Genomic DNA, 14,063 nt, shown 5'->3' with positions numbered 1-14,063 from the left:
TGATGCATCTAGTCACCAAGCCACCAAACGCTGTGCGTTTCAACATGAACCCCCCGTACAGATGGCGGGAACAACGTCGACCGATGCATATGGGACGAGTGCGTTTCGAAAATTAACGTCGCAGTTATTGTAGTTTTAGATATGGAAAGTGCCTTTTGATGGTGTTACATCTAACCTATGCTGCAGTGCATGCCTCCTCTCACGATGTATATATATCCATGGCCGAGCACCCCGACAACAAGGCGGCAAGACAAAGACAATTTACCTTTCCTCAATCAATCTACTCCATCTACTTTCTCCTTCTACCGGCCATAATTACTACGGCTTTATTTGTTTCTTCAAGACTCACATCATGCACGCCTCCATTTCTATTTTCGTTGCCGCCCTGGCTGGCCTCGGTCTTGCTGCACCAACTGCGCAGCCGGAAAAGAGGTGGAATTATGGTGATATGATGGCCCAAGCCGTTGCTGATGACGTTGCTGTCTATGGCAAAGCGAACAGCGATGCATGGATGAAGACGCACGGCGGCGATTGGTGGAACAATCATGGAAAGTACCAGAAATGGAATCCCATGCCCGAGTATACAAAATGGAGCCCAACTACGAATCCCAACCCGGACAGATACTGGAACAAGTACTGGAACAACAACTAAGGGCAAACCCGCTGATTCAACAGCCCTACGGTGGAATAAGAGGGGCACGATGTACCTGCTTGCTGTTTCTATGTCGATAAAGCAACTTGATACCCTGTTGATGATGTTGACATCTATGGCCCAGGGAATGACGGTCCAGGCGACCTTCCCTGCTGCATTAAAGGCCCCCCCAGGGGGATACATATGTTTTTGTTCTCCGATGCACCTTGGGAGTACAGTGTATGAAACTCTATATAGTGCCTCATAGTAATTCTTGTTTATTATGATAAAAGTTCCAGACCATGAAATGTATTCAAGACTGTCTGTACCGGTACTGTCATCAACCCTTGGGTGATTGCCTTCCAGTAATAATGCAGAGATAGATAGTTTGAAGGGTATTCCAAAGGAGTAATATCAGGATGGGGGGTATATGTATGGATTATGTAACTGGGCTGGGCTGCCTATATTACTCTACGAGCCGCCAGTTCCTCTCAGGAGGAAGAGCGCTCCGTAGGAATCAATCAATGATAATGCTACCAAGGCCCATTACCAGTACTCTCGGCTAATACTCAGACCTCTTTACGCTACCTTCTATACTAGCCACAAGTTGTTTCTGATATATGGATTCATCATTCCTCCTTAAGTAGTACCTACAAATTAGATCTCCGGTGTATTCGCGTGGGAGAATTATTATTAAGTGCCTGGAACTAGTGAAAATTAAGCTAAATTGGAACAGCTGAAGAGGTTACATCCTAGTGGGTGTGGAGCCGGGCGTGATAAATGAGCGTAAAGGACGGACGCCGCTAAACAGGTTGCGTTTCAACATTAGCCCCAAAGCATATCCCGCAGAAACATCGACTAAGGAACTTGTAACGACTACGATTGAAACAAAAAGGTTACAGGCATACTTGTTTGAACTGCAACAAGTACGCCTCGTCGCAAATAGACTATGCTATAGGTAATGCTTCCTTGCATTATGTATATATAAATGCGCCTGCGCACCCCGATAAAGAGGTAGAAAAACACAACACACTTGACCTGTCCTCAACTAATCTACTAAATCTACTATTGCTTTCTACCCGCAATCATTACTATTACTATTTTTTCCAATACCTGCAATATGCACGCCTCTATTATTACTATCGTTACTGTTATTGCTGGATTCGGCCTTGCTGCGCCTACCGCGCAGCCGGAAAAGAGGTGGAATTATGGTGATATGATGGCCCAAGCTGCTGCTAATGATGCTGCTGTCTATGGCAAAGCGAACAGCGATGCATGGATGAAGACGCACGGCGGCGATTGGTGGAACAATCAAGGAAAGTACCAGAAATGGAATCCTATGCCCGATTCTACAAACTGGAACACAAACAACTGGAACAAATACTGGAACAACTAAGGGCAAACCCGCTAATACAACAGCCCTACGGTGTAAAAAAGGTAGCAGAATGTGCCTTCTTTAAACACCAACACAAATACAAACTGGAACACCCAAGGGCAACACCAATACAATAGCCCTAAAATGGAATAAAAGGTGGACAATGTGCCTTCTTATTGTTTCTATACCGATAAAGCGACCTATTACTCAGTTCATAATGTTAATATCTATGGCCAAGGGAATGACGGTTATTCGACGATCCCTGCTGTAGTAAAGCCCCCCCCCCCAGGCGTATCTATAGTTTATTATTCTCTAGCGCCCAGGGTATAGTACATAAAACTCTATATAGTGCGTTATTGTAATTCTTTTTCATTATAATGAATTTCCAGACCGTGACGTGTACTCAGGACTGTCTGTACTGGTACTGTTTTATTGATCAAAGCGTGATTGGCATCCAGTAATGCAGAGATGGATAGTTGGAACAGTGTAGAAAAGGAATAATGTTAGGAGGAGGGGGGGGGGTGGTGTACGGGTTATGTAACTGGGCTTGGCTACCTATATTCTATAGGAGTAAGTTCCTTGCAAGTCGAAGAGGCGCTCCTCAGAGGTCCATTAATAATAATGCTACCAACACCCAGTACCAGTCTCTTAGCTAGCTCTCAGACCTCCTTACACTACCTTCTATACTAGCCACAAGTTGATTCTAACATGTGCATATAGATTTATTCCCGCTGCAAGTAGTGCCTAGAAATCAGATCTATAGTATATTTGCGTAGGAGAATTATTTAGTGCCTGAAACTAGTAAGCATTGAGCAAAATTGGATAAGTTAAAGTGGTTAGTTATTTCCTAGCGGACTGTGGGGCCTATTGTAAAGGCGTAAAGGAGGAACGCCGCAAAACGATTTGCGTTTCAAGATTAGCCCTAAAACATATCCCGCAGAAACATCGACTGCGGAACTTGTGACGAGTAAGTTTAAAACAATAAGAAGGTTACAGGCATAGTTGTTTGAACTACAAGAAGTACGCCTCGTTATAGTTAGACTATGCTATGCTTCCTTGCATTATGGATATATAAATGCGCCTGCGCACCCCGACAAAGAGGCAGAAAAACACAACAAATCTTACCTTTCCTTAACTGATCTACTTAATCCACTATCGCTTTATACCCGCTATTACTATCATTACTATTTTTAACGCCTACATTATGCTCGCCTCTATTACTACTATTGTTGCTGTTATCGCCGGCCTCGGTCTTACTGCACCTACTGCGCAGCCGGAAAAGAGATGGAATTATGGTGATATGATGGCCCAGGCCGTTGCTGATGACGCTGCTGTCTACGGCAAAGCGAATAGCGATGCATGGGTAAAGACACATGGCGGCGATTGGTGAAACAATCAAGGACAGTACCAGAAATGGAAGCCCATGCCCGAGTACACAAAGTGGAACACAAATACAAATACAAACTGGAACACCCAAGGACAACGCAAATACAACAGCCCTACAGTTGAATAAATAGGGCATGTACTAACTGCTGGTTATATGCCGAAAAAGCGACTTTATACTCTGTTGGTGGATTGACATCTATGGCTAAGGGAAGGTCGGTTCAGGCGACGACCCGTCTTATACTGAAAGGACCCCCTTAGGCGTATATGTACTTTTTTGTTCTCCAGTGCATTATATGGGTATAGTGTGTAAAAATTTATATAATACATTATAGTAATTATTGTCATTTTCATTTATTTCCAGACTGCGCTATGTATTCAGGGCTGTCTATACTGTACTGGTACTGTTATTAACCCAAGGGTGATTGGCTTCCAGTAACGCGGAGATGGATAGATGGAGGATTATACCGAACAAATAGTATTAGGAACGGTAGGTTCATATTTGCGGGTCGTGTAACTGGGTTGGGCTACCTAAATAACCCTAGGATACGGTTCCTCGCAAGAGGAAGCGGCGCTCCTCACAGATCAATCAACTTACCAATACCCAGTGCTAGTCCGTCAGCTCGTACTCAGACCTTTACGCTATCATCTTTTCTCTGCAAGTAGTGGCTACAAATCAAATCTTTAGCATATTTGCATAGATGTGTGTATATATTGACCAAGGCAAGTCAATGCATGGGCAAAGTGACTTGGAGATGTATTACGTAATTGCAACCTTGCGACTAACTGGGGGATAAGTAGGACGCAACAGCAAGACCTCCTTTGTCCTCCCTTTGTACCAAATTGATTTTATTGAAAGAGATCTCTTGTTACTAGTTTCCCCCAGCCGATCCAACAATAGGAGAATTATTATGGGCCTGGAGCTAGTGAAAATTGAGCTAAATTGTAATACTTAGAGGATACATCCAAGCAAGTGTGGTGGAGCCGGGCGTAATATAAAGCGTAAGGGATGGGCGCCGCCTGACGGTTTGTGTTTTAATACTAGTAGCCCCGAAGTATAATCCCGCAAAGTTGACTAAGAAACTTGTATCGAGTAGGTTTGAAACAATAATACAGGTACAGGCGTAGTTGTTTGAATTACAACAAGTGCGCCTCGTTGCAGATGAGTATGCTCTAGGAAATATTCTCTCGCATTATGAATATATAAATGTGCCTTCGCACCCAGACAAAGAGGCGGAAAATTACAATAAGCTTTACCCCTTAATTGATCTACTTCATCTACTGTCGCTTTATATCCACTACATTTACTATTACTATAATTTTTCAACACCTACATTATGCACGCCTCTATTACTACTATCGTTGCCGCCCTGGCTGGCCTTAGTCTTGCTGCACCTACTGCGCAGCCGGAAAAGAGATGGAATTATGGTGATATGATGGCCCAAGCCGTTGCTGATGACGCTGCTGTTTACGGTAAAGCAAATAGCGATGCATGGATGAAGACGCACGGCGGCGATTGGTGGAACAAACAAGGGCAATACCAGAAATGGAATCCTATGCCGGAGTATACAAAGTGGAGCCTAACTACGAATCCCAACCCGGACAGATACTGGATCAAATACTGGAACAACTAAGGGGGCAAAACCACCAATACAACAGACCTATAGTGTGAAAAACGGGGCAAAATGTGCCTTCTTGCTGGTTTATGAAGCGACTTAATACTCAGCTAATAATGTTGACATTTATGGCCAAGGGAGTAACGGTCCAAGCGACGATCCCTAATGTGTTAAAGGCCCCCAGGCATACCTATTTGATTGTTGTCGTGTGCAGTATAAACGTATAGTCTATAAAAGTCTAGTGTACCACTTGCATTATAAATAATTTTTCAGCCTTTGCAATATATTCAGGGGTGTGCTCGTACTGCCATCAACTTGGATATGGATGTACAGATGTTTCCGTCTTATACAAGTGATCCGTACGAATCAGTTCCCGTCATTGTCATACATCCCGGTACAAGCGTAGGGTGGCGAAGAGTATGCATCTGTGAAATAAGCTAATAGCATTTATACTAGTAAGGCTGCTACCTTGGTGAGCGTCCCTACAGTATACGCTGTATCTGCATGAGGCTATCCGTCGGGGACAACTTGTCTCCAGCCACCCAAAGTCATACAGTGGGTATGCCCAATCTTTGCAGACCCAAGGCAATGTGCACCGAGTGGTAGGTCTACGGAGGCACAGTGCACTTTGGCGGTACACTGCATTGCGATACTATCTGAGTCCATCTCGTCAAGTACTGGCGAGTTTACCTAACACTACATACAGAACCTACCGTATGTCCCGTGGTAGGTTTACTGCCCCCCGTTAAGTGACAACTTGGAACACCAGAGACCGCCTAGCGCCTAGTTGACGGATTTATCTCAACAGAACCTTGTAGACAGATGGACTGGATCAACCACCTTGGTGAGGCTGAGGGGGAATTTTATACTTCTACTGATGGGAGATTCCGTTGCTCGGATATACACAGTACTGCTTTTCCATAAATTTATTGCACTGAAGATCAACCATTATCGAAATTTAATGTTATCACTAACAGCGCATCTTCCCAACTGTTGTTGTCGCTTTGCAAAGTTCGTCCAACGGCGCGTCTGCAAATTGCAGGAGACCCCCTTAAGAAGCTACTTTCCTCATAATGAACCAAGGCAAGATACTTCGCTAACTAAAACGATATGTTTCAATCTCCTGTATCTATTTCAAACCATAGTCATACAGAGATAATAGTACAGCAGCAGGTACTGCATGGGTGCTATATGCAGTTAGCGTGCACATTGTTATACCCCCTACGGTACAGCCTCTATCCTAGACAAAGTTGGATACATAAGAAATATAAAGTTTCATCCGTATATGGAAAGGAATAACTAATTTCAGGTACTGCATAGATGCTAGGTGCAATTGGTATGCACATTGCTACAGCCCCCACGGTACAGCCTCCATACTGGGCAAAGTTGGATACATCAGAAATATAAGGTTTCATCCGTATATGGAAAGGAATAGCTAATTTAGTATGGGCACGAACGAATGACACAGCCGAGCAAGTGTGGAGCCTAGCGTGATAGTGATGGATGATCGGATAAGACAGATGTTTCGCAAACGGAGATGAGATATTCTCGACGAGTTGGATGTCGAGTGCTTGATGGAATGTCGAATGTGATGAATTGAGGAGGGGATCGGCCGAGATTTATGTTTCATGGCCTCGACGCCTTGGGGGGCTCCCGGTGACGTTTGCCTTGCCGTTGCGCGTCCCGAGCCTGATCGTTTCCTTGTGACGACAGACTTAGCGCGTCGACGGCAGGAAGTGAGGACTCGATCCAGCTAGCTCGTGGCCGTGACGGAAGCTGGGCGGCGAATGGAGGGCTCAGGGCGGTACTGCATCGGTGCCGTCTAGCGTCTATATTTGTAAGTCCTTAAACGATGGGGAGAAGCCACGAAATGGTTGGCGTTTCAACTTTAACCGTAAACATATGGTGGGGAATCCTCCACAAAGGCACAGTCGATGGGTGCGTTTCAAATAATACCGTCATAAGTACAGTAGTTTGAAACATGAGAATTGCATTTTGTTACAGATAGGCTACAGTAGAAAATGCTTCCTCTCATTATGTATATATATCGGCGCCTGAGCATCCTAATAGAGGCAGCAAAACAAACAATATCTACTATTCCTCCACTAATCTACTCAATCGATTAATTCTCTCTTCCTACCAACTATTATTACTGTTGCTTTTATTTATCTTAACAATTACATTATGCACGCCTCTATTACTACTATTGTTGCCGTCCTGGCTGGCCTTAGTCTTGCTGCACCTACTGTGCAGCCGGAAAAGAGGTGGAATTATGGTGATATGATGGCCCAAGCCGTTGCTGATAACGCTGCCGTCTACGGTAAAGCAAATAGCGATGCATGGGTAAAGGCACACGGCGGCGATTGGTGGAACAAACAAGGACAATACCAGAAATGGAATCCTATGCCCGAGTATACAAAGTGGAGCCCAACAACAAGTACAAACCCGGACGAGTACAGGAACAAATACTGGAACATTTAAAGGCAAACCCGCCAATATAATAGCCCTACGGTGGAATAAGAGGGGTACGATATACCTGCTTGCTGTTTCTATGTTAATAAAGCAACTTAATTCTCTGTTAATAATGTTGATATCTATGGCCAAGAGAATAATGGTCCAGGCGACGATCCCTGCTGTATTTGAAGGCCTCCAGGAATTCATATCCGTTTATTTCCGCGTCTAGTATAAAAGTTTAGTCTATAAAAATCATAAGAGTCCTTTTATTTACATGAAAATTATTTACTTCAAAATAATTATTTAGACATTGCAATCCGTTTTAAAGCCGTGCTCGTACTGTATGCAACTGAATGGTAATCGGTATTGAGCAAATCAGAGCCAGATGCATAGATGTTTCCGTGTTATACAAGTGATTCGTACGAATCAGATTACGTTATTGGCATACATACTGGTACAAGCCTAGGGTGGTAAAGTGTATGCAACTGAAAGAATACGCTCGCTTTAATACTTACAAGGCTACTGCATTGGAGAGCTACCCTACAGCGCATGAGGCTATCCATCTGGGGACAACTTGGAACACTCAAAACCACCTAGAGCCTTGTGGATAGATTGACTAGATCGACCAAGCTAGTAAGACTGAGGGGAAAGTTTATACTCCAACTGATACCTGTTGCTCGTGTATAAATAGTATTATTTTTTCCTGCATTTCATACATTGAAGAATAACCATTATGAGTACAATTTCATGCCGTTAACAACGAATGCTGTTGGTTCGGTTCTGGGGGAAACTGGTAACAAGAGATCTCTTTCAATGGATTCAATTTGGTACGAAAGGAAGGAAAAGAGGCTGCCCCTAAGCGGCCACTTTTATCCTCTCTGTAATCGTGCCCCACACGATCACGTGATCCTAGTCTACTATTGGCCACTATATACATACAACACACACAGGGAGCTCTTTAAAAAATGCCAAAAATCGTACCTGCCTACTCCCTATCAACCCAACCTTCGATACGTATATCTATCTGATTCGTAGATACTAGCCGTTCCAGTACCTTGTTAGGCTGGACCTTTGTTATTGCGTCGGCTGGGTTATCGCTACCGTTAATCCAACGGATTTCCGATATCTCCCGTCGCTCGTAGCTCTGTCGTATTGCCATAATGTCAATCATTAACCTCTTCTCGGTTGTTAATCCTAGTTTAACTAGGCATTCGTAGAGCGAATACGAGTCCGTACACATAATAAGGGGGATAGTTGGTATCTGTAGTCGGCTGGCAATAGTATTAACTGTTTGGGTTAATACATAGCCCATATCCAATGCCGATACTGTACCGTATATCTCGGAAGCAAGTATACTTCTAGTAACTCGTTTACACTTGGTGGACGACCAATGTATAATGTTACCCTGTATTTTGAACTGCTTATCTGTGTGTTCAATTTCGTTGGCCAATACAATAATATAGCCAATTTGGGAGGTTAAGTCTTGGTTATTGGCAAATGATCCATCCGCAAATATAAACATCTTAAGGTCCGTTATGGCTAATGGTAAAAATCGTAGTCCACGGTCCTTATGGTCTAGTTGCTATTATATGCGTTTGTTAAGTGCAATAATATCGCTATCGGTAGGTAATTGTGCCTGTGCTGCTACCGAATAGTCCGTTGCTGCCTCTGGTTGACAAATTGAGGCTAGGTAGGCTCCACGTGCCCGTTGTTGGATATATTGCTGGTTGCGGTCGGGATTATCTGCATCGACTAGCTGAAGGTTATTTGCTTGACCTTTCTGGCGTGTATTAATAGTGCCGTTTTTAATACTAATCTGCAGACCATTAAAATCCTTAACGGATCCATCTGTGAGTATTGTCTTCGGCTTTGCCGTAATATTGTGTTTCTGTAGACTGTAGTCTTCTCTTTCCATAAATGCATTATTACCCAGTTGTATTGTATCATCAGTCTGCATTCCTATAATACCAATAGCTGTACTATCGGGACGTAATATCATTAAGCATGGATCGTAGCTGCTTTAATCCATCCCTAGCTGCTCCCTATGGTGGTTCTGGTACGTAAGGAACCAATGTGCTCCAGCCTCTGGGATCCCGTATAATGGTCGCATAACGCGGAATATAGTACCCTTTGGGTACCTATTTTTAATTTCCCGAGGTGGCTTGGCTAGGATTTCGCGGTACAATAGTGTAGCCGACTGGGTGTATGCTTGCGTAATATCCCGTAGTGCTAGTTGGAATCCGTAATGCTGCTGTAGCATCGGGGCTATAGCCAGTATAAGGCGTTGGCTACAGCGTAGGATAGTCGGAGACTGTATTAAAATAAACCGTTTATCGTAGTCACTATGGCCCTGTACTACTAGGCGGGATTTCTCAAACGGAACATCAGTAGCCTTATCCTTTATTTCCCGTACCAGTCGCAGGCCAAATATTCGGGTCTTGTGCACCGTAGGGTCGAATTGGATAGGTATAATAATACCACGGCCAATCAGGCTATCAATTTCAGTAGCATCAGATAATTCAAACGGTTCGCCGGCAGTAGTAATCTTGCCCTATGCACGTAACTGTAGGGATAATTCCCTGTCCTTATGTTCCTTCTGCGATAGAAACGTATTATGCATATCCAGTACCTGTGTAGTAGCAAATAGCTGTGCAAAATCCTCATCATAGGATATCTGCTGCCGCGTAGTCCGTAGGGGGTAACGACGTATAGTAGGTACTGTAACTGGTGTATTTGGCTTACAGTGTATAGTACTAGTTGCAGTACTTGGTGTATCTGGGTTACGGCGGGTAGTGGTTGTAGCAACCGGTGTAGTTGCTGCAACTGGTGTATATACTGCCTCTACCGTACCAGGGTCCTCATAGTACGGTTTAACGTAACTGTTCCGGAAGGTCGATATCTTAGTACCAATATCCATACAAATATTAGCGCCATTAACACCTATAACTTTATACGGTCCTGTCTATCCCGCTCGTTCTGTCCCTTTAGCTGTACGGTATACTAGAACGTTACTACCAATTGGTAGTAATAATGGTAGTACTGCAGTAGTATCGGGACCGTTACGGGCCCGTAGTGCACTATTTACCTTTGTCTTAGCATACATAGCCCGTAGTTCCCGCGTTGTATTATCTAAAGCCTTTGCGCGTTTTACCGTTCCTGCTAAAGGTAGTGAATCCATATGCAATCTTAGTAACGCACCAAAAACAAGGAGTGTTAGTACTAGGCCATTAGGACCTCCAGTATCATTTACAGCCTTTACAGCCATCTGTAACATGGCCTCCTTGGTAGCCAATTCTCCTAGTTCTTTCCCTATAATTTGATAGGCCCGGCGTAGTGGTTGGTGGTACCGTTCTATTTTACCAACTGACCAATGTGCCTCTGTCGGTACTTGGTGGCATATAATTCCCATTAATCGTACTTCTGCCCGGAATGCAGATGCAGTAAAATTAGTACCTGCATCTGTAGTTAGTATATCAGGAGGCCCCAAGTATGTATCAATTCAGCATTCTCGTAACTTCTCCTAGGTAGTCTGTAGAGTCATATTGGGTAGAAATCTTGCAGCCTGAAATGCAGTTGCGGTATCTACTACATATAGGGTTTTATTGCTGTCCAGATCCATAACATCTACTATAATGTTATAGTTAAATTCCATATCGTCCTTTAATGTAAATTTAAATTTAGTAGGTACGTTCCCCTTGATTTGGCAATATTGGCAGAATTTGTTCATTAATGCAATCCGGTTATATTCGACATCGTTACCGGAACGTTGCAATAAATTGTATAATTTAGCAACTGATGGGTGCCCAAACCGTCGGTGTATTTAACGCATTGTACATCTGTCAAATAAATAGCTGCGTTTTCTTCCGGTGTTAGTAAAAACTATAGATATCCCCATTTTCGAGTTACTGGTATTGTAATCTTTCCGGTCTTAGTATATTTAACGATTTTATTCTTCTGAGAATTAAAATATACCCCTAGTCGGTCAAGGTCTCGTAGGCATAGTAGAAATAGTGTTTTGGTTCGCATAATATGGAATGTTATTATACCAATTAGTATATTGACTTCCGCAGTAAGTCGGACCCCCCCAAGATGGGCACCCCCCAAGATGGGCACCCCTCACAACGACAAGGCGGCAGACTTTAAAGCCGAAAAAAGCAGCATTTTCAGTACCGCAATATTAAAATAAAATATCTAGAGTATCTATTCAAGCTGCCATTCAAAGCAAAGGCTCTCAAATTCGTAACTAGACGTTAAGGCGGCTATTGGGGCCGGATCTAGCACCCGTTGCAGTCTTGCTCGAGTCTCAACGATCTGTTCAATCTGTGCAAAGCGCTCGTTGGGATCTTGGGCTACTTTTTGCTTCTTTAGAGGCTTAAGTCGATAGACTTGATATTCCAATTGAGCGATTTTAGCCTGGGCCTCTGCAAGGGTGGTGTTTTGGGCATCAAGGCCCCGGCCAATCTTCCAAAACAGCCGCCTAGCAGCCCGATCAACTTGGCCGGGCGCGTATACCTTTGCAATAAGGACTTTAACGTCGTACGATCTGTAGGGTGTTCGGAATGGATCGGATTCCTCCTCAAGCTGCCTTTTTAGGGCCTCGGCTTCTGGAACGGCTGGGGGGTCGGTCTGTAATAGAAGGCGGCTCATTAGAGGCTTTGCTATATTAACGGGCCACAACCCAGATCCCTTCCAGCCTCCCTTAATATTCCGTTCCGTAAGACCTTCCGTACGGGCCTTATAATAGCATTGCAAAAAGGTAGCCTTGCCGATTGGCGTTGTATCGTTACTACCAGCTAAAAACGCAATAGCTTCAATAGCCCGGCGGTAGGCAGCCTTAATGGGTGAAAAACACGATACATCGAGAGGCTGGAGGACGTATGAGGCGTGTGCCGGTAGGAATAGTAGGAAGATACCATTATCGAAGCATTCGTACATAAAATCATCTGTCGTATGGCTTCCGTGCCCATCAACAATAAGTAGCCGTTTATTCGTTTTCGATGCCTTCGTTCCGGGGATAAAGACCTCTTTTAGCCACTTTAATGCAATTGCATCGCTAGTCCAGCCCTTATCGGTTGCTGCAAAGCGCCATTGATCCAAATAGGCCAATTTCTCCGGAAACCATTGGTGTTGAAGGTCTTTACCCTTAAAAAGGACCAGCGGCATTAGGGCCTGGCCCGTTGCAGAGACGCACTCTACAATTGTAGTCCAACAACGCGATCCAAGCCGTTTTTTCAGCTGTATCTTCTTCTTTGAGCTCCCTAGTACAAGACCATTGCTGCCGAGGCCTTCTAGGATCCCTGTTTCGTCCATATTCCATCGGTGTTGGGGTAAGATAGCCTGCAGTGCCGGCAGCCTTAGTAAATTGAACCAGGACTGGATCCGAGGGATAGTAGCGCCATTTAAACGGGCGCATTCGATAGACTTGCCTCGTACGGTACTAACTTCTGGGTTACGACGCAAAAAGCCGGCAATCCAGTTCTTACCGAGAGGTTCAAGGTCTCCTCCAGCAACGAGGATCCGGGCGGTAAAGACCTTTAGTTAATAATGTGACGGCGGTAGCCCTAACGCGCCTTGGGCAAGGACCCAATCGCGTAGGTGCTTTTCTTGATCATTTGAGAGCCTCTGCGATATTTCTTTTGCATCTTTTATTGGAAGGCGGCCGCGTAATCGATGTTGGAGCGTAGCGCGTGGAATTCCATACTGTCGGGCAGCCTGGATTTGCGATAGCCCGTTTCGAATAGCGTAGAGAGCTAACTGGACCGTTTCTTCGGAATAGGTAGGTAGCCTAGCCATTGAGAAAGCCGTATATAGCTTTTTTAATTGATTGTAGTTAAAATGCACGAGAAAACGCGGTTGTAATATTGTAGGTTGATGTGGATGAAGGTGCTAAATAGGGTGCCCATCTTGGGGGGTGCCCATCTTGGGGGGGTCCGACTTACCGATAGATTTAATTGGTTCTGTATCTCCAAATTGTACAGTTACTTCCCCTGCACGTGTTTGGTCAAGTTGTAATGTAGTTTCTTGTTGTAGTGCCCGAAATTGGTTATACCCTCCAGTTGAGTGTTCCGCTGCTCCTGTATCTGGAAGAATGCCTTGGAATTAATGGTCTGAATACCTATCGATAAGGAAGTATTGTACCTAGACTACTGTATCTGTAGTCTTAGGAGGAGGTACCTTGCCTAGTAGTATATAGTATGCTGCTTGGGTAGTTAGGTACGCTTGTATTAAGAAGGAATCCTGGGCCTGATCGGTATACTGTATAATTGCTGTATCTTCGGGTGTTACAGTACCTGTAGTGCATTCGTTACTATCGTTATTATCCGGTCCACCTTCGTATTCCGTAAGATATAACGCAAACTGTTGTGTATTATTGCCTAAGAATTCACGTTCTCTTTTCCAGCGACTAATGGCTTGTTGTTGTTCCTCTAATGTATGGTTCCGCATCCAGCACCCAGTCTTATTGCAGATATAACACTTTTTCTTCCACTTGTACTGTGGCCTATTTAGTATACCTTGGTAGGTGCCCTGATTGGTGCCTTTGTAGGTGCCTCGGTTGGTACCTTAGTAGGTGCCTTAGTCGGTACCTTGGTAGGTGCCTTGCTTG

At 44.2% G+C, this 14,063-nt stretch overlaps 6 protein-coding genes across 6 annotated transcripts; 5 read left to right on the top strand and 1 right to left on the bottom strand.

The window, feature by feature from the left end:
• Positions 1-352: 352 nt before the first annotated feature.
• On the top strand, positions 353-652 carry DCS_00010 (uncharacterized protein; the record flags this gene model as incomplete). The annotated part of the gene is made up of 1 exon (XM_040797352.1): positions 353-652. One exon carries the CDS (start codon positions 353-355, stop codon positions 650-652), a length of 300 nt encoding a protein of 99 aa, XP_040658235.1.
• A 1,099-nt stretch (positions 653-1,751) lies between these two features.
• DCS_00009 (uncharacterized protein) lies at positions 1,752-2,027 on the top strand (the record flags this gene model as incomplete). The annotated part of the gene is made up of 1 exon (XM_040797351.1): positions 1,752-2,027. One exon carries the CDS (start codon positions 1,752-1,754, stop codon positions 2,025-2,027), a length of 276 nt encoding a protein of 91 aa, XP_040658234.1.
• Positions 2,028-3,210: 1,183 nt separating this feature from the next.
• On the top strand, positions 3,211-3,519 carry DCS_00008 (uncharacterized protein; the record flags this gene model as incomplete). The annotated part of the gene is made up of 2 exons (XM_040797350.1): positions 3,211-3,369; positions 3,418-3,519. 2 exons carry the CDS (start codon positions 3,211-3,213, stop codon positions 3,517-3,519), a joined length of 261 nt encoding a protein of 86 aa, XP_040658233.1.
• Positions 3,520-4,726: 1,207 nt separating this feature from the next.
• On the top strand, positions 4,727-5,023 carry DCS_00007 (uncharacterized protein; the record flags this gene model as incomplete). The annotated part of the gene is made up of 1 exon (XM_040797349.1): positions 4,727-5,023. One exon carries the CDS (start codon positions 4,727-4,729, stop codon positions 5,021-5,023), a length of 297 nt encoding a protein of 98 aa, XP_040658232.1.
• Positions 5,024-7,189: 2,166 nt separating this feature from the next.
• On the top strand, positions 7,190-7,486 carry DCS_00006 (uncharacterized protein; the record flags this gene model as incomplete). The annotated part of the gene is made up of 1 exon (XM_040797348.1): positions 7,190-7,486. One exon carries the CDS (start codon positions 7,190-7,192, stop codon positions 7,484-7,486), a length of 297 nt encoding a protein of 98 aa, XP_040658231.1.
• A 4,173-nt stretch (positions 7,487-11,659) lies between these two features.
• DCS_00005 (uncharacterized protein) lies at positions 11,660-12,769 on the bottom strand (the record flags this gene model as incomplete). The annotated part of the gene is made up of 1 exon (XM_040797347.1): positions 11,660-12,769. One exon carries the CDS (start codon positions 12,767-12,769, stop codon positions 11,660-11,662), a length of 1,110 nt encoding a protein of 369 aa, XP_040658230.1.
• Positions 12,770-14,063: the final 1,294 nt, after the last annotated feature.

Source organism: Drechmeria coniospora, chromosome 01, assembly GCF_001625195.1.
Source record: "Drechmeria coniospora strain ARSEF 6962 chromosome 01, whole genome shotgun sequence".
NCBI lineage: Eukaryota > Fungi > Ascomycota > Sordariomycetes > Hypocreales > Ophiocordycipitaceae > Drechmeria > Drechmeria coniospora.
The sequence above is the reverse complement of the archived record's forward strand: the minus strand, read 5'-3'. Positions and strand labels throughout refer to the sequence as shown.